Source organism: Bacillus rossius, chromosome 6, assembly GCF_032445375.1.
Source record: "Bacillus rossius redtenbacheri isolate Brsri chromosome 6, Brsri_v3, whole genome shotgun sequence".
NCBI classification, from domain to species: domain Eukaryota; kingdom Metazoa; phylum Arthropoda; class Insecta; order Phasmatodea; family Bacillidae; genus Bacillus; species Bacillus rossius.
Window position 1 is genome coordinate 51,697,490 of NC_086334.1, and position 24,359 is coordinate 51,721,848.

The following is a 24,359-nucleotide window of genomic DNA, read 5'->3' on the forward strand; positions in this document are numbered from 1 at the left end:
TTCGCGACTAGATTATACCAAACAATTTATATGAAAATGTAATTTTAGAGGGATTAAATAAATGGATTTGAAAAATTGTCAGGAAACGTCATGCTGTGAAGTAGTTAAAAGGCTTTGTGTGAGAATTTCTGTCGTTCAACACAGTAACTTATTAAAATACTGTCATTCAAAACTGTTTCTACGAAGCAAACACTACACTTTAACCAAAGTGTCCCGCTAACATGGCGCATACCATCTGCTGGGGGAAAAAAGAGACTTCTCACAGTATCCATGCAGTAATGCTTGCATGGCCACACCTAGTTAAAATCAATGCCAACACATGCTTAACGTCTTATATTTTTGTTACGTTTTAACTAATTATTTGTAAAATAATCAACGGTAGGATTTAAAAAAATGGTGCATGCCTTTTTAAAGCGAGTGTTTAAGTGGTTTATTTATTACCAGAACAAGTTAAATAAGCAAAGTTTTTTTCTTAGAGTTATTTCTGTTTCAAATGTCAGCTGCACATAAAAAGTTTAAACGAATAACGATTAATGTGAATCGAAAGTTTATAACTTAAGAAAATCAGAAAGCTTTCCATTTGTCTGATGTTTTAACGTTCCACAGTTGGACTGAGGAGTTCTGAACACTACTCTGATCGAACAGTTCGTTCGGCGGTGCAGTGCCCGACACCGAGCTACAAATGATCTCGCACATACATAACTCAAGCATGGGCACAAGACACGCGCATAACACAACAGAGCCATTACGCTACAATTGAAACTGCAGGCCACACGCAGCCATTATTTCCGCGGAGGTCACATCTAAATTGCAGGATGGGAATCCCCGTACATTGTGCACGAGTCTATTGGCCACATTCGAATGGGCTCCGAACATTTTCTTCACGAGTTATTGCAATATCAATGACAAATGAGAACGCAATTGATAAAATCATCATTGGGCTATTTGTGGGAATATTATTTTTGAGAACATTTCAGACAGAAAAAAACTGCAGGGAAATATTCAGTGGCCAGCCGTGTATTTCATTAAGACGTTAAATATTAAAAAAAAATACTTTTCTCTATTTATTGCCAAATTGACAGTGTGTATACCTGGCTATGTGTGCGTTGAATTGTATGCAGTAACGGGAAGTTAATCTTTTCAAATTTTGATTTCAGAAGTGTTCGTATTAGCATGAACGAGCTGTGTGCGTCAGTACTAGATCACTTTGTACTTAAATCCACACCTTTTAGAGTGAATGTAGATATAGAGCGTGTTTAGGGTTCTGTCTCCATTATCGTATCCTTTCTCAAGACAGCGTAGTCTATACACTGTAATTTTTTTCTGTAAATTTAATATATATTAATGTAAAATTACAGATATATGTAAATTTGTACATTTACATGAAAACAACTGTATCACTACAAAATACTGTTCGCAGTTACACGGGGTTCGTTATCTTATCCGGGAATTTATGCTCTAATATTTAAAGATATTTCTAAACCGTTCCTTGAATAGCTTTACAGTATTAACTCCGCACATTAATAAGAATAATAAAACAAAATAAGTCCAGCTATAGAGTATTCGATTATCTTTACCATGATTTCCAAAAAAAAAAAAAAAAATTGCTTGAACGAAACATTAATTAAAATATGAAATTACGTGCCAATTTTCGTAAAAAATTACTCAGTAAAATCTATAAACACTTATTTTATATATCCAAAAATAACCATAGCCATGTACTGTCCAAAATAAAAAATATCTCTTTTGTAGTTTTGTTTTGTATCTGTTTGTATCTATTTTTGGCAAAGTGTTTCCAAAGGCATCTTTTGTAAAAGTAGAGAAAATATTTTTCTGTGTATCCATCCTTGGCACCTTACTCATATGCAGCATAGTAAACTATTCAGTCTGGAATATAATTTAATCTTTTCCCTGACAACTCTCACAACCGAAGCCTGGCATCCACAAAAGTTTTTTTTTTATGAATTCACGCGGCTTCAACTGCCAAGACAATGCCCACGATAGCCCGAGGCCATCATAAGGATAGGGATTTCCTTTATTCTCAAGGGTAACATTTTGGTGTCACTGATGTAGCTTCGTCTCATAGTGGCACACTGCACGTCTGTTGAGAGCCTTGCACATAGAGGTGATAGTGCGTTAGATGCGTGGACATCTTCGCCCTTGGCGCAACACTGATCTAATGCCTCGCATGATAAAACTCCAGGTTGTACGTCAAAGCACTGTGCGAATATTTTTAGAGGTATGTCAGCTTTTGGTCAAAACTCTGCAATGAGTTTAAGCCTTTCCCCTTTAGAAAAGGATTAAAAGGAATTTCCTTCCTCGTTGAAACTCGCGATTATTAGTTCTAAGGTGAATGTATTTTTTTTACAATATTGTTTAAGGATGAAGGACTCCATAACAAAGCCTTGCGCACAAAAAAAAAAACAAAGTGTGAACATGAAAACCATTTATAAACCCAGTTGAAAGTAGTAGCAGGCAAAAAAGCTCTACAATATCTGATAAATAAGCTTGTAAGCTTCGGTTTCGTTCATCATCACAACCGTTAAATAATAACTCGTTTTATGTAACTAAATTTAACATATCAGTTTACAAGCACTCATTCGCCTATGTGGTCTGTGAGATATAGAATGACCTATCGGAGAGCTAACAAATAACTCACTTGAATGGTTCAACTGCAAAAACCAGTTTCATTAAAGGCACTGTTTAGGTTTTGTAGTACTGTTGTTAACGTTTATGTTCATTATAATTTACTTAATATTTATTGACGTGACAACGTCTAATAAATCGATGAACGCCGGCTGCACGCACGAAAAAGTGTCCCGTTACGCACATTGTCCCGCTACGCTGTGTCCTGTAACGCACATTGTCCCGCTACGCTGTGTCCCGTTAAGCTCATTGTACGCTTGCGCCGCATCTATCTCTCTTCCACTCGATTGGAACAACCATCGATTTGACTTTTTCGAGGCACATTAAACTGGAAACACTCCCATTCGTTTCCTACTTTTTCTATCATCATCCTATCCTTAACAGAATAACACAGATTGGAAGAAGTTATTTTGCAAACATGTATAAAAGTTATAGTTAAAATAATCTCTTCATTAAAGTAATAAAACACATTTGAATTAATGAGTGCAATTAAAAGTAAATTTATCAATTAAATTGTAGATTTCATTTCACTCCTTTGTATCCATACAAAATAGTGATAATTCAATAAAAATGATTCAATTTTATTCATAAAAGTATGAAATCATTTCATCAATGTTATGTTATGACGTTGTCACTTTAAACTATCGATTTTTGAGACAACCATTTTTTTTTAATGTGTAAACATCTTAGCTCCCAGTATACGGCATTTGGCAGGAGTAACTTCGTGAAAATGGAACGTAAGTTAATGTCCGGAAATGTGTCACAACAATGGCGGCCCTTAGTGTAGCAACATAAACCCGTATAAAGTCACTTTCGAAAACATTAGGGGACATGCTAAACGTTTTGGTGTGCCAAAATAAACTTTATAATAGTATAACAATCCTTTAATACTAAGTTATAATTTATAGTCATAAAAAGAAATATTGACAACTTAAAAAGTACGCAATACAATTTTTACAATCCTTAGTTAACATGGAAGTGTAGAGAAAGCGCAACGTTCGTCATACTATAGAAATACAAGCAATTGTTAACCCAGATATATTCGACGCCATGTTGAATAAAACAAATTCGTGGTCAGATTTTTACTGTTAAATTTTAAATGTTGAATCAGCTTAATTAGGTTAAGATTAGTTTGTAGGAATTATTTTTATCTTGTAGTGATGAACGCTTATTCACACTGCAGATAATGTCATGCAAGAAATTAAAAAAAAGCCAAGGGCTGAATTTGGCCATGACTTAATTAATAATTAAATAAATGAATACAATTTTTTATTTGCGCTGAAATTTATAAGAACGGTGGCCTAGTATTCAGAATGACTTATATCGAAAAGTATCTCCGTGCAGAATTTTATTTACATAAGTACCGTATAGCGCGCAGCACACCTTTATCTTTATTATAACGTCATAAAGTGATACGGTGACATCTATGTCTCCACCTGTAAGACGGGTGACTCCAAGATCCGAGGATGTGCACGATACACACACAACTGAACACCATTCTTAAACAACGAAGTTATATATTTTAGCAGATAAAATTGCTTGGTATTTCACATTTAGAATATTAATATTTTTTGAACTGTTACATTTTAGCTCTTGGTATAGGTACGGAATTTGGTAGGAGAAATTTCTTGAATGAAACGGAAGTCGCATGGAACGGAAATGTGCAACAACTTAGGTGCTGCCAACTGTGGTGGGTGGTGTGAACCAAAGTTCACAAAACTAAAGGAAATCTTTATCGTGTTAACTGTTTAATTAATTATAAAATATGGGCAGTATTTTAATTTGTCTTAAATTAGGTCTAATGCGAGGTTTAGTATTTTTCAAGTCTTTAGTTTTTTATCGTGGCCGTTTCATTATATAGTTTGAAATTTCGCTTTGCAAATAGAATGATTCGATAGTCGACATAGTTGCTCCGGCAACGAATTCTATCGGCAGGCAGGGAAACTACGTGTGATTCGCGTCAAGAATTGTAGTTGAAAACACAATTTGCGGATATTTGTCACGGTCGGCATTATTTTACAGAATTCTACGTTAACTTTCGTGTCCAAATTACGTATCAGATGGGGCTATTTGAATTAAGTTTTAAGCCTTATAATAAATCAAAATTGTATGCAATCACATATAAGAAATACAGAAATAAAATTTACAATTTTTTGCATTATAAGTAATAAAAATCAAATTTTTAGGTAACTTGTAACGAAAAAACTATGCCAACATGATAATTACAAAATCGTAGGGCTATTTTGACTGTACATGGTTCCATTTGGATCACGTACTTCGTTGCTTAAAAGTGGACATATTAACACAATAATAAAGTATAAAAAGTAATCAGAATTTTTTAAACAACATCTACCACAAAACACACAAAAAATGTTTTTCTTTTTCCGTAAGGACGAACACAAATTTCACGGAACCATCCACAGTACTTTATACACCTTTGCTCTGTGACTTCCAAATATCTAACACCACAGAAGCCACGTGGTGTGTTGTCTTCAGGTGATGTTTCTGACAAAATTTCATTGGAGCTCGTAGAGTTCTCACTTTGTTTCCTCATTCTGGGCTATCGCTTCTGTTTTCTATGAAACTTTGCTTGAGAACTTGTTGGCTGGTTCATGTAAGTGGTAATTTATTAAAAGTTAATAAATTTTAGTTCGCGTTCTTTCGCTTGGGATTGTATTGTCAAAAATTGCTGAAGGGAGGAACATTCCTTCAGATATTTTATCTTAATGGAAAGGATAAATACCAGTGCATTCAAATCCTTTAACTACGTTCCTCCATGTTGCATTGAATATGCTACCAAAAAGGAACTTGCCTCTAGGGTTGTAAGACATGAGTGGTGTGTAGTGGCAGACATTGTGCCTCGATTTTATGTTTCACACAATACTCCAAGCACTGCAGCGACTGGTGTGAGATATGTCCATCTAATAACAGTATGCATCTTCCCGGTGAATGGTGTTTTTGAAAATGCTGCAGCCAAACTGGAAACAAATCTTTGTTAACGTAACCTGACTCCGACATTGCAACTTGACTACCAGGAGACAATACATTCTTATATTCTTTCCTCATACTTTTGCCTTTGAATATAATGAATGGTGGAACACTACAACATACAACTGATGTTACATTTTCTCCTCATTCCAAATTTGTTTCATTAACCATCTTCAGGGACCTGTTGTTCTTTGGAAAACCGTTCTCATCGACATTGTACATGTTCTGAGGCTGGTCCTGAATGCCAAACTCGACTTATACACTTCTCAAGATGCCATAAAAATTATCAAAAAGAACTTTATTTCAACCCATAGCTCGAGCTTTCAAAAATCCTTCTGGTTTCCTCAAGTAAATATAATTGCTATGGCTGACCATGAAAAACAAATACAAATCCTTCCCTGCCACTTTATTTCGTCACTCAATGGCGTACTGATGTTCTTCAATTTTGCAGAATTGTACACTGTCCTGCTCAGACAGATGAGTGGCCAAACCACGGCTAGAAAAACTTTTGAGTCTATTCACGAGATCAGTTTTTTGCTTTGGTGAAAATATTGTGGGATGACCAATGGTCTTTCCTTTATTAAGAATTTTTTAAGATGAGCCTCACGGACTCTTCTCTGCAGAGTAGTGTATGGAACATTAAAGTGCGAAGCTGCAGCTCTCGTATCTAAATGACTATTAAGAACACTTATTATTTCTTGATTCATTCTTTCTCCAGACCTTTGCAATTACGCAATTTTACTCTTATAATTCCTTACATCTGAAATATATATATATATATATATATATATATATATATATATATATATATATATATAGGGGAGACCGGGGCTAGTTGCAACAGGGGTAAGTTGCAACAGTGGCTCTAAATCATTAACCGATGGTAATAGTGTCGCACCACTACGGGTAGGAAAGGAACCACACGTAATCTTAACGGTATTAGTTCGACAAGTCGTAAAAAGATCGCTCTTGGCTTCAGTCGTGCCCAACATTCCTACTGTAGTCGCGAGTAAACTCACGCACGGATTACTTAGCTGCTGTTGTGTTGAATGTGTTTGTCGAAATTTAATATATTTGTACTTCTGAGGGCAGCTTATAGTGTTGTTATTATCTGTAAATAATGACAAATGTTTTATAACAACGACTCTAAGTGAATGACGGTAAGTAACTTCAAATTGTATATCGGGGCTAGTTGCAACACATGTTGCAATTTACCCCAAATATCAAGGATACTTTTTAAAATGTTAAACATCAATTCATTTGTATTTCACTCGATTTCAACGTTTATACCGATATGTTCGCGTTACATTAGCCCACGCATGTTAACTAACATAATTTTTTTTTTTAACTTTAAGGGCTTCACTAAACTATTTTATACATAAACATTGTTTTAAATCATCTTAGAAGTTACAAATATTTGAAACCAAAGCAAATAATCGAGAACTAGAATGCCGCAATTACTGTTTATAATATTAATTTTTATAAATGCATTTTGTGAAAAAATGTAATAACTATTTTTAGTTATTATAGCTATTATTTTCCCATTGCAGTTACGATGAAAACGTATAAGAAGAAGACGAATCGAGGGGAAACACCACAGGATGCCATGGAGAGAGCAGATAAACTTGTTTTAGCCAATCCAAACTCCAAAGACTGTTCCGTGCGACAGATAGCAAAGATGTACAACATTCACTACTCTACACTGTCAAGATACATACAAAAACTTAAGAAGAAAAGCATGGATATAACAACAGAACAACCTGAATTCAGTTTTGTCTCAGTGGGTTATCTACAGCCGTGGTGCGTTTTCAGTGCCGAACAAGAGTGTCAATTTGTCGAGTATCTCAAACGTAGTTCGGAAATCATGTTTGGGCTAACACCAGCAGAAGTGCGCAAGCTTGCATATGAGTGTGCACTAAAGTTGGGATTACATATTCCGGACCCTTGGAAAGTTAATGAGTGCGCCGGTCCAGATTGGTTTTCCGGTTTTATGAAGCGCAATAATGAACTATCTGTCAGGAAGCCTGAAGCCACGAGCCTTGGGTGATGTACTTCGTTCAACATGCATAACATTTCCGAATTTTTCAATAAACTATCATCCGTTCTCACAGGTCATAATATTTCAGCCTCCCGAATTTACAATATGGGCGAGACTGAAGTGGCAACTGTTTTGAAACCTGGCAAAATAGTTGCTAAAAGGGGAGTCAAACAAGTAGGATCAGTAACTGCAGCAGAACGTGGAGAAATTATTACTGTAGCGACAGCTGTGTGTGCAATAGGAACAACTTAGCCACCCATGTTTATTTTCCCTCGGAAGAACTTCAAAGATCATTTTATACGTGATGGACCGATATGTTGCATAGGTACTGGCACAAAATCTGGTTGGCAAAAAGAGGATCATTCATCACATTTAGGGATTATTTTGTCTATTTTACATTACCATCTCCTGAAAATCCAGTGCTTTTGCTTCTGGACAACCACTGTTCACACATCTGCTGCCAAGTCATAGATTTGTGCAAAAAAAAGAGGCGTAGTTCTTCTTTAGTTTCCTCCACACTGTTCCCATCGCTTGCAGCCTTTGGACGTTTCGGTTTTTGGACCTTTTAAGTGAAATTGGAATTAATTCCTGGCACAAAACGAATCCCGGCAATACTCTAACCATATTCTATTTGCCAGCAATAGTGAAAGATGCCTTCTTGCACTCTATGACACCAGCAAACATTACATCAGGTTTTCAGAAAACTGGTATTTCGCCTATCAACACTAACATATTTTCAAAAGAAGACTCTGCCCCTGCTTTCGTTACTGACCGACGAGACCCACACAGTTGTCAGACAGGCATGCAGGGAAGCGTTTCTTCTGAACCTGATGTGCATTCTAAACCACAGCATTATTGAAACAAGTGCTGAAACAAACATTCTTGCAATACCTGGTCCAAGAGATTGTGCGTCCTTTCCCAAAAGCTCCACCTAGAGGGCAAACCTCTTGCAGAGGGAGGAAGAAAATTAAGTCTGCAGTTCTCACTGACACTCCTGAAAAGAGAGCGATTGAAGAAGAAAAACATAACAGTGAATAAAGGAAAAGGAAAAAAGGGTTGAAGCTGAATAAAGGAAACTACATGTAATCAATGAAAAGTAAATTCAGAAACCTTCACAAAATGACAAGAAAGAAAAAAGGACAGCAAATTGTAAGAAAGTAACAAAAAGAAAATTAAACTTTAAAGAAGTTAGTTGTAGTGAAGAACAGGACGATATGTGTTTAGTGTGCATGACAAAATACAACAGGAATGAAGAATGGTTCAATGCACATCTTGCCAAAAATGGGCGCATTGCTCTTGTGCAAGAAAATACCCTATGTATGTGTGTAACGACTGTGAAACAGATGATTCTGATACATGGGAGTAAGTGTTGCAAGTTACCCCAGCTGGTGTTGCAACTTGCCCCAGATCTGGGGCAAGTTGCAACACTTACATCACCATGAATACATAGCTCTAGATTTTAATACTTAACTGCTTTCTATGTTCTGGTAATGTTATGTGACACCTAAGAGTTTCTAAGAAAACATTCCCTTTATTATAGTTGGATTTTTATCGAAACATAAATACTACAATGCAAAATGTGAAAAGTGTTGCAACTAGCCCCGGCCTCCCCTATATATATATATATATCTACCTCAATAAAATTCAAAAAAATATTTTATTTTATATGTAAGCTTTGGCAGTAGTAATTGATGATTATATTTCCAGAATTAAAAAAAAAGTAAATTTATATTAACTACAACAATATTGCAATCAACCAATTTTCAATAAACATGAATTCAAATACAAATGAATTCTGTTAATTTTGTAATATTTTTATTCTTTTGAGTTTTAATCTTTATTCAAAATTGTTTTAGATATTGTATTTATTTTTTAATTTAATTTCTTTACCATACAACTTAAACACATAAAGGAAATATCAACGAAGGAATATTTCAGTGAGATTCAAATAGTCCCACCAAAAATGTTTCAAATAGCCCAAGTGAAAAAAAAATTATTAACTTCTAATAGTTCCGAGACCACATAACAGATGCCGTTGGACGGTATTCCAAGACCTTCGGGTAAGGTAGCGAATAAGCACTATCTTGTTGGGATAAAACCGTAACTTAACTCGCATACCGTATACCAGAACGTGCACACACCCAATCCCTGTTAGGTAACGAAAAAGCAATCGTTTTTGTAAACTGTGCCCTGCACGAGGCTAGAAACTGAGTTCATTGCATTTTAGCGTAAGTGTGGCAACCATCCATACATTTGCTACGCCAAAAATCCTACAGATAGCAGCACTATCGCGCGAATTAAATTGTGAAGTTTTAATTTTAAGTAGTTTTAAAGTTGCATTAATAGTTTTTATGACCATTAAGTGTACAAAATGTATTCCAAGATAGTTTAGCTACCATAGTGTTTCATTTGAAACGCCAACAAACTTGGTACATTCCCCGAAGATCACAAAAAAAAAAAACTATATACGTACGAGTTAATGGCGCCAGGTGTGGTTCAGACATCTGGACGAAATCAACTAAAAAGTGAGCTCTGCGCATGCGCGGAATTTGGGCAATAGAACGGCAACGGATAAGACACCAAAATTCATTGTCTAAAAATAAGGAAATGGCCATGTCCTATCGTGCACTAGGAATACGGCTAGGGTACACGTTTAGCATATTCAACAACTAAACCATTGTTTTTGTGTCTTATAAAACAGGCCTTAAGCGGTTCTTGCAGGTCATGATACAAACACAAAATGCACGGAGTAGGGATTAGGAAAGGACACAGATGATGCATTAGCTGTCAGACGAGAAGCCGTTTTATTTCCCATTTTTTTCTTCTGTTTTCACATATAAATATGGTGGACGTTTGTTTATAATTTTTTAATATGGTCTAGCCTGCTTTTTATTAATGACTGTAGTTAAACTGTTCGGAAGAAAATTAGATCAAAATATTACTGATTAATATGTTTATGTATATTAAAAGTTCGAAACGAATTTTCATAATACAAATTAATGATATAATTTTACATTGTAAGGCATTTCCAAACTGTCGAGATACTACACCAGTGCTGGGAACAGGACCCATATTAACATGGCATATTTTGGTCCAAATGATGTAAGTGGCGTTAACTCACCGTGAATCATCCTATATATAGTTTAAAATCACGCTGAGATGAAATATTGTTTTCAGTCCAAACATAATTTTTATCTCAACTTCTTAAAAAAACTGCAGTTGGTTAGTCAATATATCTATAGCTGTTCTTTGAATGATTCATGCAACGGAGAAGTTTGATTTACATAATTTTTTTTACAAATGAAAACCCGAAGGATGAACAAAGAAATTTGAGTAAACACACACACAAAAACAAGCCAAAATTAGTTGATTTAGATTGACACGTACTGCAAACTAACAATGATGCCTGTCCAAAATAACGGTTTGAATCAGTGTACAGCTGTATTTTCCGAATTTACGGACTGACAAGTGGCGTTCCCAAACAGTGGCGGTGGGAAAAACGGAACGCGCGCTCGGCGTTCTCGGTATTACCGAGCACCGTCGCGTCTTGAAACAACAGTTGTTGCGACGGACACCATAATCGTTTTGGAGTTTACTAAACAGAAAGAAGCAGGCCAGCGCTGTTTGTAAGCACCGCGCTCACTGCACGGGCGTCACCTCCTACATGCCACATGACACATGCCACATGCCACATGACACATGCCACATCGTCAGATCACGTGCTTCGCACAGAACGCCCGTTGATAAGCAACCCTGAGATCCGAGCTAGTCCGAAGACCAGCCAAGATGGCGTGTTGAATTTGACTTACTCCGTGATCATAATTCAGCTTTGGCTAGAGACAGGAAAAATTCGCCGATTCATTTCGTGATATGCTAAATTACAAATAATTACACCTTTGTGCAGCTTTTTCTATTGGTTCACTGTTAATCTGGAGAGGACTGTTGGCCAAATTAAAGACCCTCAAGCAAAGAAGGGTCAAATTACAATTAACCTAGTTCAGACGCCTCACTGGTCAGCAGCCAATGAACAGGCGACGTTTGCCCAATAATGCATATGATCGTGGAGTCTATCCTGGAGGTGGATGAACCCGTGAATTTTCACAGTCCCTAGTTTTGGCGTTTCCAAAAAGGTTAGCTCTAGTTTTAGTCACTCATCACAATGTATTAACTCATTCTGCTAGTATTTAACATCTGTGTACCGGCCTTATCTTTTTCAGAGCCGGTCCTGATTTGGAAGTCGATTTTATCTATTGAAATATCTTATTGTTAGAGTCATGTATTTTTGGAGAAAATATTTCTAGACCAGCTGTGTATAAAAACGTTGTAGCGTTTTCTGTGTTTTCGTGGTTGGCTGGGTTTATTTGAGGTACGTATATACTGCCAGCACACCAATCATAGCCATCCAGTGCGAAGCACACGCGTCCTAAATGGCCCGGCCAAACTTGCAGACGGCCGCCAATTGCAAGGAAACAACCACTAGCGCTGGCATATCTTATTCCAGTCTGAACACATTTTTTTTTCTCGCAAAAGATACATACACTATAAAGTGCATTTATGCTCATCTGAACACTTATGAAATCAACTTTTGAAAAGTACGACTGCTCGTTATTGCGAATGGTTCGATTTTGGTAGAGAAACAGGAGTCAACATGTTCTGGCCCCCCTCTCCCTCCAACGGGAAATACTTTTTAATACCATACGCCACAGATCTTACAAAATTAGTCATATTTTCCACACTAATTTGGTAACATCGGTTTTGAATATTTTAAACTGATTAACTTATACATTCCATTGCTACATCGCGTCCCAGGCAAGAGAAGTCGATATCGCAGTAACATTTCTTGGAGTCACATCTGGGTTTCCCCAGTGTTTGAACTAAGATGAAAGATTGCTGACAAAATATCACGAAATCCCCTAATCATCGTTTGAATTTTAAGTTTTTACAAATCTAACTAGATTAATTAATAGTGGAAAAAAATCAGAAATATACAAAATTTTATTTAGCCCTCCTGAATCGTCGTTTGACAAAAAAAACTGACAAAATTGAAAAATGCTAGTTTTTGCGCCTCGTGAGTGTTACGCAAGCACTGAAGAATGTTCATTAAAGGCATAGAAACCCGAAAATGTATGTTTGTTAAAAACCAGACCATTGACTAGAATTCTTTGTTGGATGCGACTCTCAATGTTTTCATTACTGCAGTACCAAGATATTTACCAAACTAGGACTTGTATCTGTATGGTTCTATAAAAATACAGCTTGAACGTATTTGACTACGCGTTACCTAGTTAAAATAATAATAGTACGAGAGTTCATATTATGGGAATTTATGGGCCGCATGATTAACAATGAGGTGGCTCTCTTGGGCTGTGGATTCGGACCACGGTCGATGGCGAAGGGTTGACCAACGTTTCGGTCAGCACCGCAGTTGCCATCTTCGGGGCGGCAGCCTTCCCCTCTCTCCCCAAAGATGACGACTGCGAGGTCCACCGGAATATCGGCAAACCCACCGCCTTCGATCGCGACCAGACCCCACAGGCCGAAGAATCTCAGACAATGGCCGCAAAATAGGGTGATCCTAATTAAAACATTAGAATTACCTTCAAAAATATCATCATATATCTATGAAAAAATGGCGGAAAAAATGGGAAACATGGCCTGGACATGTTTTCTTGGCAACTGTAACCCCCTTGCATGTTATTTATATTTAGTTTCTGATAGTGGTAACCAACTATCTGAAGAGCGCTCTGCCTCTGCACAGAAAAAATAAATGTATGTACTTTTACAAAAGATTCCTTTAAGAACCTAGCTGCCAAGAAATACTTTGTAATACTACAACAAAGATATTGTAACTTTTTACGACACACGGATATGGTTAGTTTTGCATACATGGAATACGTTTTTTTTACGTAATAATACGTAGTATTATATTTTAGTCGATGTTTCATTCAAGCATATTTTTTTTTTAAACCATGTAAATAATATTATAATATTCTATAATTCAACTGTATTTTTTTATCAGGCTTATTAATGTGCGCAGTTATTACAGGTAAGCTATTCAAGGGAACGGTTTACGAATAACTTTTAACTAATGGAATGTGCTGGGACAACACAGAGGATAAAAAAGCTAGGGTAAGAAACCGAACCCGGTATTACCGCGACACAGTTATTTTTTTCACGTAATTGTAAAAAAAAAATTAACGTATATATATATATATGTGTGTAATTTCACACGAATATTTGAGTACCATTCGCGAAACAATGTTACAGTGTGTCAGCACGGCCATTCCTTCGGGCAAGTCACAGGTGCGCGCAGCTGCTAGCCAGCCGGTTGTCTTGCCTCGATGTGCTGGTACACAGTTAGAGGACCTCTCGCCCCTTGCCCGGCCGATCTGCACCAGGACTTGGTCCGGCGCGGGTGGCTTCACTAGAACCACGCTGTCATCCTCCACACACGCTCCCTCTTCGCCACTCGCCCACTGTACGTTTATTTTTTTAATGGAACATAAATATTCATATAAAATTACAGATGTTTGTAAATTTGTACATTTACATGGAAGCTGTGACACTACGAAATAGAGTTCGCAGTAATACTGGGTTCGGATTATTGCCCGGACGTTTATGCTTTGTCTCGTCCCAGTACCTCCAGTAGTTAAAGATATTTGTAAACCGTTTCCCGAACAGCTTTCCAGCGCACATTAATAAGAATAGTAAAACAAAATAAAGTACAATTATTAGATATTAGTTTATCTTTTCCATGGTTTAAAAAATTATGTTTGAATTAAAACCTCAATTAAAATATATGATTTTGCGCCAATTTTGGTATCCGAGAAAAAAAAACATATTTTATATATGCAAAAGTAACCATTGACATGTGTTGTATAAAGTCACAATATCTTTCTTGTAGTACTTATTACAAAATATTTCATGGCAACTGGTTTCCAAAATAATCTTTTGAAAAGTAAATAATTTATTTTCTGTGCATTTCGTCCACCTCAATCCATTTCGTATGCAATATCGACGGACAGTTAGCGTGTTTGAAAAACTCAACATCAATATCGTGGAGAAAAAAAACCTCATGTTACTTTACGTGATTTTTATATGTAAGATTTTGAACCGAGATTAATTTTGAAACTCTGTCCAACAAAACATATTTAATAACTGTAAGTATGACTTTACAAAGAAAATTTACACAGTTTATTATGTGTGCTTTCTAGGCTTAAAATATTTATAAAGTTGGTATTTATATTATCTCCGCAAAGGTTGATAAAATTTCAGGAACAATACAATTTACAATTATACTTCTTCCAAAGATTATAAAGAATGGATTAAATTTAATTAAGACTTACTCCGCAGTATTTGGTAATGTGATTAAGTTTGTTTGAATAAGGGTACCCAATACCGGAAAACTTTCACCTCTCATTTAGAAGGTAGGTAATGGAAATGGATTGAGATTGAGATCTAGTATACGTCGAGGTTATTGGGGACTATGAAAGGCGACGTGATACTAGCGGAGTATTGACGGGATGACTGGGTGGGGAAAACGGAAGTACCCCGAGAAAACCAACGTCCATCACGTTTCCCACTTGAAAAAAAAATCAAGCTTTGACCCCACCAGTAATCGTAAGAAATTATCTGATCATTCATCTATGTTGCTTCAAGTATGTTAAGTTTCGACTAATGAAATGTAAAACCTATATAGACCCTTTGAATAAGTCCTTTATATTCTACTGACATTCTTAACCAACCGTTATGCAGCTTTACCTAAAGGAAAAAAAAACATCCAGCGGATAATCTAAGCCCGTACGCCGTGCAATGATCCACTGGCAATCAAATCAGAATTAAATATATAACACTGCAAGACTTCAATTGCACTTAGATACTGAAAACTAATCTGATAAGTATTTTTTTTTACCACACGATTGTCTTCGACATGTTCGTTGTACTGTTATCGGGATATATCTGTCCAAAGTACCTGATAATGCTACAAAGCACGCCCGTTGCTGTTACGTCAAAGACAGAATGTTAGCCAACTTCGTAAATCTAACGTTGTTTTACCGGAAAGGTTTCATAAACATCGCAAGGGAATGAAAGAATTCCTCTTAATCTGTTAACAAGTCACTGTTTGCAGCAGCTACAGATATTATTAGTTAAATACACTAGCTTGTTCGTTTCGATAATCAGCAACTTCAAATAACTGAAATTCCGAACGTATGAATAACTACGTAGACTTTTAGTCTTTAATCCGATCAAGCTCTTCACGAATGTGTACGTCACAAAGGGATGAATTAATTGTAAAATTCGAAAAATTAATACTTATTTAGTTAAGTCGCATCTCACATTACAGAATTTGAATAAATATTCAAACATTATTGCAGATCTATAAATATATTTTCAAAACTTAGTTTGTGTATTGTATTTGGATTAATGTATTTTTAACTATGGGCTATCACTTAGATAACACATATATCGTTATATTTAAGTCAATAAATCTCAAACAATACACGCTGATTTCAGAATCTCTTGCATAGTCAAGGTGTGAAAGGCAAATGAAAGAGTTCTTCCATTTGATTTAACTGAAACTATACTGCTAGGGTTTACCTGCATCGTCTTCCGTTGTCTTCCGTTGTCTACGATACTACTAGAGTGAATTTAATATCGTCGAGTAAATAACGGTACAGACTACAATATAAAGGCTTTATGGATACAATCTCCTATGATTAATTTAATACAATTACCTATATGTAAGGTCCTATCTGTAAATCGAAAAAAATTTGATAACCGGACTAATTTTTTTGAAGCTTAAAGTGATAAATTTATTTTGTTGTTCCATGTTGTAACGATGTCAGTTTAGAAAAAAATATTTTCTCTTTAAGTACATTTTCTATCGCAAAAAAAAAAGTATCAAATAACATCGTACCCTATTTTGGCGATAGAAATAAACCAAACACATACACTGAACAAATAATTCTGGCAAACATGTAGGTTTACATCATTACACGTTGAATTAGACGTGTGGACACTAACTACATGTTTACAAATGGCGTGCATATCATATCGCTGAGTTTTCAGACAAAGCAGCGAAAGTGTTTCTGGGTGAAAGTATTTAAACGAAATTGATACGAAGGGGTAAAAATGCATTTGTATGGGGGAAATTTCGTGAAACTGTCACCAAAATCGTTGTCTGACACTGCAAATAAATAGTTGGTATTTTATGACCAGACTTATGCGCTGCTCGGGGGTTGTTACCAGCATAGTTAGTGTTTCGTGCACAGTCACACAAATATAGTTTTGAATGCTAGGCTGGAGTAAGGAATTCCTTGAAAGGCTCTTCAGTGCGGAAGTCATGACAGTTCACGTGCTACGGCAGCGCAAACCTCGCCTAAACTGCCAGGAAACGCAACAATCAAAGGAGCCTGTCTGTTTCCGGCGGAGTATTACCGACGCGCATTGTTGCTGTTGTGGCGGTACCGTTCCCGTTTCTTTGTGTGGGAGAAACTAACCTAGTTTTTGAAGTAGTTTTCGGCCCACCCGCCAGATAGTAGCTTTCATATTATATCACAAACATAGCTACACTGATTGTGAGAAGTAATGTATCATATATTTTCAGGCCAACAAACCAGGGAAAACTAATGCAGTTTATTTTGGTTTTGTAGTGGGGCATACCAGAAATACTGCACTGCATATCCTACTCATTTACATAGAACATGCTTTATATTTAAAAAAAAGTAGGTTTTTTTTGCACATTTTAAATAGGTACCTTCTATAAAGTAATTTGACGTTAAGTAGTTAAAATATCATTAAAAAGCTAATATTTAATATTCGAACCTCCCACCCCGAGTTTTTTTTTTTTGTTGCTAGTAGTTAGGGACCCAACAGACTACGCCACATGTCGCGCAAAAACAAGATTCCACTGTAAGAGACGCACTACTTCATCTCCCTCCTTGTTTTACGAACACGAATAACACCGGCGAGTTGTTGTAACCGTGAAAGCGCGGGGTCGCATTCGAGAGGATCCTGGGTTCGATACTCATGCTGTGTTTTGTTTTCTGTTGGTTCTCGAGACCCTGAGACGCCGGGTCGGGCAGCACTTCACCGCAGGCCCGGGGCTGGTATCTTACCCGATGTCCCTGAATTGTGTCGTGTGCGTCCGTCTTCGAGCGACCTCGTTGTAGACACGAGCGTACGCGGAATTAATTTCGGACAAATGAGGGAGGGGGGGGGATAGAACCCTATTTTCCAGCAGTTTGCTTTCAAATTCTTCCCAATTGTTGGCGGAAACGATATTTATTTTGAGATTTTAAGTTTTTGACATAAAGAAACACCAAAATAAATATAAATTATCAGCTGAAAAAAAAGCCTAGTTTTACATGGACAATATATTTTCTTAAATTGCGAACATTTAAGACTTTTTTTTTTTTGCTATGTTGGCAATAATAATCGCGATGTACATTCAGAAACACACATCAGTTTACGCTCAAAAATTAACTACGTTCGTGAAACTTTATACCGGGAAGAATAAGATGATTTACGGTATTTATGTGTCTGGCAGAAGCCGGAAGTTATGATCACCTGTACCTGTACCTGCGGAAAACACAACAGATGAATGACTGTTGGGGCGCGTGAGCGAGTGAGCGTGTTGGGGAGGCAGGTGGGAGGAGAAACACGAGAGCCACTCACCGGCGAGAAGCAGAGCCAGCAGCGACAGCCGGGCGGCAGCCATGGTGCAGCGAGGTCTGGGTGTGCGCGGACTGGTCGCGCCGCGTCGCCGCCGCCCGGCTATATAGCCTCGCGCGCGGCGTGGAGGGGGCTGGTTCTTGCACCCTTCCTTCCGGCCGCGGTCGCGGTTCCCTACGTTCTGCGGCGGCGGTTATAGCCAGTGGCGGTCCTAGCCAGTGGCGTAGCCAGGATTTGTGTATGGGGGGTGTTAAGAAGCATGCCCCCCCCCCCCCCGTATAAAGTGGTGGTGGGGGGTCTTCCCCCGGGAAAATTTGGATTTTAAGGTGGTATTTTAGCAGTTTTCGGTACTTAAATTTTAAATATTGTAATGGTAAAATTTTTATTAATTTTAATATGAAATTTGTTTTAGTGATGAATAAGAAATTAATTAAAGATTTGATGCTAGGGGGGGGGGGGGGTTGAACCCCTTAAACCCCCCCCCCCTCTGGTTAGTTGCTCATGGAACGGAATTGCGTAACCACGGTGCTGCCATCTGTGGCGGATGACGCGAACCAAAGTTCACAAAGACAAAGGGAAACTTTATTGTATTAACTGTTTGGTTAATTTTAACACGAAATGAATAAAATTATTTTTTCAAAAATCAGTTTTAAAGTCGGGATTTAGTAGCTTTTTTTAAAAAGTCTTTTTCACTTTAATTAGAGCCGATTCAAAAAAAAAGTTTAAAATTTCGGTCTGCTAATCAAATGATTCACTAGTCGACGTAGCTGCTCCGGCAAACCAATTCTAGTGGCGGGTGCGGAAACTACTGGTGATTCGCGTCTAGAAATGTAGCTGTAAACACACAATTTGCGTATGTATTTATCACGCTCGTCATTATTTGAAAGAATTCTACGTTGAATTTCGTGTCCGAGTTTCGTATTTGCAACCTTGTTATCGAGGTCCGATGTAACACATCTCTGGGGAGTACTAAAAGACTCTCTCCCATGTTTTTTGTAGAGATGTAAATTTTTGACGTGACAACGTCTAATAAATCGATGAACGCCGGCTGCACACACGAAAAAGTGTCCCGTTACGCTGTGTCCCGTTACGCTCGTTGTACGCTTGTGCCGCATCTATCTCTCTTCCACTCGATTGGAACAACCATCGATTTGACTTTTTCGAGGCACATTAAAATTGAAACACGCCCATTCGTTTCCTACTTTTCCTATCATCGTCCTATCCTTAACAGAATAACACAGATTGGAAGAAGTTAAATAGCAAACATGTATAAAAGTTATAAGTAGTTAAAATAATCTCTTCGTTAAAGTAATAAACATATTTGAATTAATGAGTGCAAATAAAAGTAAATTTATTAATTAAATTGTAGATTTCATTTCACTCCTTCTTTGTATCCATACAAAATAGTGATAATTCAATAAAAATGATTCAGTTTTATTCATAAAAGTATGCAATCATTTTATCAATGTTTTGTTATGAGGTCACGTTAAACTATCGTCCGTAAACCGACTTTACAGACAACCAAATTTTTTAAAATATTTTAGTGTTCCTTTGCTGTATGCAATTTTGTGTTAACTTAGGTACCTACCTTAGAAACCAAATTATAACTAATGTTTTGATAATGAATTTCAAAGACGCCAAAAACGTGTGTTGTGTGTAAAAAAAAACTTTAAAGTTTTTTTTTTTTTCAAAATGCAGGACTTTAATAAACTTGGAAGTATGCCATACCACCCGAAACCTCCCGCTCATTCACCCCTCCCAAATATCGAAGCTTGGTTCGCCACTGATACATGCACACATCCTCACTCAAACGCCTGAATTTTGCCATCTCGGAATTGTTTTGATTTTTGTTCTTTTAGCAGGGCCAGGTGTTCATAACAAAACTGAAGGGTTGGTTGGGTTCTGTCAGTCACATTAGGTAATAACGCCAAATTAAATTGGGTTTGCTTTCCCGGAAGAAAAATTCCGAAGTTGCATAAAACGCGGTATCATAGGTGCGTGTTGACTTGAGGATGTTTGTATCTTAGGTTTTCTTTCTGAATGTGCGCCATGATTATTATTGTCAACCGAGCAAAAACTACTCTTAAATGTTTTTTCTCTTTAGTTCGTAAAATCTATTTCATACTCAGCAGCGTTAAAAAAAATTATTCCTTGTTTCTGCTATAGGATTTGAATGTCCCTGCCTGATGACAAAATTACCATCGAAGCTAGTTCTCTAATGAATATACATATATATATATTTATAATTCTGTATTTCGAAAGGTATGTAGGTCTACCTGGCTACTGTGACACCGCTTACTGTTCCAGTGGCTTTCAATTTAAATAATAGGTACAGTACAGTTACATAGAACTTCTCATCGTCAGGTGCTGCCAAACCATTGGTACATACATAAGATGTACGGAAGTGTTCAGCCTAGTGTAGACGAACTATATGTGCAAAAGTGCCCTTTAGAAATATAAGAAATGTAGTATTTAACGCGCAGACATCATTTTCCGAGAATAAAAATCCTTTTTTTGCTTGAGGTGGAAAAAAGTTATATATTTGATTCTAGTTGTGTCTGTCTACTACTCTTTCACACAAAAAATCGACTAATAGAAATGACATTTTGTATCGACATAGTTTAAGTATAATGAAAGAACATAGGACTGTAGAAGTTTCTAAATGTTGCACCGATTGTGGTACTAACTGTGATATGTAACTTTTCGAGGTTCAGTGTCACTTACTGTCATACAGTTGGCCTCATATAATTTGGAGAGCACTTTTTTTATTTAGAAATAAAATTACTACAAACGCTTTCGTAACCTAGTCTGTTAGAACCGAATAAAGATTGTACGGAGAACGATCAGAGGGTATTTTTTTAATGAAAATAACATCCGTTGATCAGAATGTTTTCGATGAGATGGACATCTACCCCGTCAACGACGAACACTACATTATATAAACGTACACATGTGTACAAATAAATCCAAATCTTAATAATGGTGCTGTGGGAATAAGTTATAACTTTGTTTTTCTTCACTGAGTTACTCAAAGAACGATGTTGGTTTTTATTCCCCTTTAAGCTCATTTAAATACAGAGTTAAAGTTAAGATTCAACGTTTTCAGACTCAAAAATTTACTCCTTACTTTCAATTCTCATTATGATGTTTTACAACGTCAAGAGTGGTAATAAAACTCTGGAGATCAGCAGTTTATTTGATTCTCTTTCCTTCTTGTACAGTTCTGTTGTTTCTTAAATCTTTTGGTTTGTGATACTGCCCTAGTTTAAAACCCGCTGACCCACAAATCCCCCTTCCACAACTAAAATATATATTTTCTTGATTCGCTCCGCTACTTGTAATGGCAAAATTGCAATTTTTTTTTTTTTCGCGATAAGCTACGATTCAAATCTGGAAGATTCTGACCCAATGAGAAACCTTCAAACAAAGAAGCACCGAATCACAGGCAAACCAGTTCGGACGACTCACAAGTCAGCAGCGAATGAAATGGCGTTATTTGTCCGAATGTGCAGAGGACTGTGTATTCTATTGTGAAGGTCATCGAAACCACGAATTTTTCTATTCCTTTGTAAAGGCTCTTCGCGGCCGAGATCCCTTGTACTCCCCATGCAACGCCATATCCACAAACGATTATCGATCAAATTGCTCTAGATTTGTCGGGATATTCTGCTGTTAAATTCTTAAATCAGAGTCGAAAACAAGCCTCTTAGATCCTATTTGAAAAATCTACCAAACATTTTTGTGTGAAGTCAGTGAAACTTTTTGATGAATATAGTTTTGATGTTCTCAAACACAGTGCTAAAACAAATATTTTTACTAGTACGCACAATTTTTTTTTATTTTTACAAATACAATTTAATTTGAATGCACCATGCACTGCATGTCTTTGCAGGAGTTCTAGATGGCTGTAATCGACAAGGCTCCGTGATTTTGTTGGAAGGTTAGGTGATTATTATCCAACATGTTTGAGAATGAATAACTTCTCAAGTGGTTCGAAGTTCTGTAAAATCCTGGAGGTCCATTAAGTAGCTGTTCTGTGCTCGTCCATGAATGCTTGAAACATGAACTAGTCTTCATCATTTAGCAGCAATCCACTATCAGTGATGTAGAAGCAAAGCTAAGGAACTTCAATCGCTTTTGATTATCAACTCTGCTGTTTTACAACGTTCCATATAACTTGGAACTATTTGTATACTAACTGTTCAGCTATCCAAAATTATTGTTTGAATTTGGAACTATATATATATATATATATATATATATATATATTATGAGCGTTACACGAGATTCGAACCAGGAACCCAATGTTAGAAACTTCGTATATGCTTCGGAATTGTTTCAAACTTCCATGGCTTTAAAATATTTAAAGTACTATTATATATATAGCCTATGTGACGTATGTTACTTACGGGCACACATACGGTGTGCAGAGCTTCATGTAAAACATTGACAAAATACATTGAAAAAACTACTCGAGATATCCGAGTGAGGTCTATTTATGAAAAACATTTAAGAATTCGCCGAAGGCCGAAAAGTACTTTTGATTTCGGAATAAGTTTTTAACCGTATTTTTAGAAGAGATAAATGGCTAAAAGGCATTTTTTAGAATAATTTTTAGACGTAAAACCACCGGTACAGATTCTTTAAAAACACTTAAGGGACTTGCATTACACCTTTATTTTCATTTCTCCGCCATATAATGTCACGGTTACCGTTCAAATTTCACAATTGTCCTATGACGACGAGACAAATGCGCGCCAGTTCAGAGCCTTGCGGTTAGATGCGATACCGCGCTAGAAATACTAGCGAGCGTCGCGCTTATCATCCCGCCTCACTAACACACATACACCCCTGACTAGACGGGCACTTTAAATCTCGTTATTTAATGGTCTCCATCGTGTAACTTACGCTTGTTGATACAAGGCGGGATCACAGACATTTTATCGAAATGCGGGTAACATGCTTCACTCAAAATTTTCAGTGGTAAGAAGGATTTCCCTCTAGCCTCCCCCACCAAATCAAAAGCTCCCCTTCTCACTTCCTCCCCTAACACTGGTAAATAAAAGACAATCGCTACGGCGAGGGTGTTACATAACTCGACACGGAGCGAGGTGACTTGGCTTGGCCTCGACTTCAAGGCAACCAGTTTATCTCCGAGCAGAACTCTTCAGTTCCTTGGCTGTTTGGCGGGTGCTCGCGCGAGAGGCACGAAAATATGTTTGTTGAAATTATTCCCTTATCGACAACAGTTAAAATAACAATCACCACGTGGCAACACGGACACTTCCAACAATCTCCCTTTCTCTGAATGGCATTCCACTGAAGCGCCCGCCGCGCTTCTGTGACGTCATCTCCGTGCCGCAGCCTTCCTTTCCTTCTCCCCTCTTAACCCCTCTCCGCCTCAAGGTGCCAATTTCCCCTTCCCTTTCTTTCCCCCTAGCCTCTCCTCAATTGTAGCGACTGCAACGCCATCTAGCGAATAGTATAAATGAGCGCGTATAACTTTTAATTGTCTATTTTCGTGGGTCTCTCTTGGTGGAAGCAGGTCGTCTCTGGCCCGGTCGAGGGGCAGCTCGTCTAGGTAAAATTCTTCAGGAGACGGAGTTAGTGTGTGCACACGATGGCCGTGCGAGTAACGTAAATATTAAATATGCTTGCCAGCCTTGATTTTCATGTAGCCATCCCTTTTGACTTTGACCTTCACTTAATTTATTTTCTGTGTAATATTTTCTTTTGTTTCTTCTTTCTGCTGGAAGCATTTGCTTACTCCCTCCTGCATGTGGTTTTGATTTTAGTTGCTGCGCGACTTGCATTGTCGGCAGTGGACTCTTAACTTATTTCAACGGCATCCAGACCACGCTTTGATTGCTTTTGGTTTAGAAGTAAGCACGTTAAGTGCCCGATGCCGCCCTTGTATTTTTTTTTTTCATAAGAGCTTTCAGCTCCGTATGACGTAATTTTACGCATCGTTTTGCCTCGATTTTGCCCTCTTTCTTTTCCTCCCAGCTGTACC

At 37.2% G+C, this 24,359-nt stretch overlaps 1 protein-coding gene across 1 annotated transcript in view; it reads right to left on the minus strand.

The window, feature by feature from the left end:
* Positions 1-18,420, minus strand: part of LOC134533178 (carbonic anhydrase 7-like) — a 91,065-nt gene extending 72,645 nt beyond the window's left edge. The window contains exon 1 of the mRNA XM_063370545.1: positions 18,350-18,420. Coding sequence (XP_063226615.1) covers positions 18,350-18,392 — 43 coding nt within the window. The 5' untranslated portion in view covers positions 18,393-18,420. The remainder of the gene's footprint in view (positions 1-18,349) is intronic.
* Positions 18,421-24,359: the final 5,939 nt, after the last annotated feature.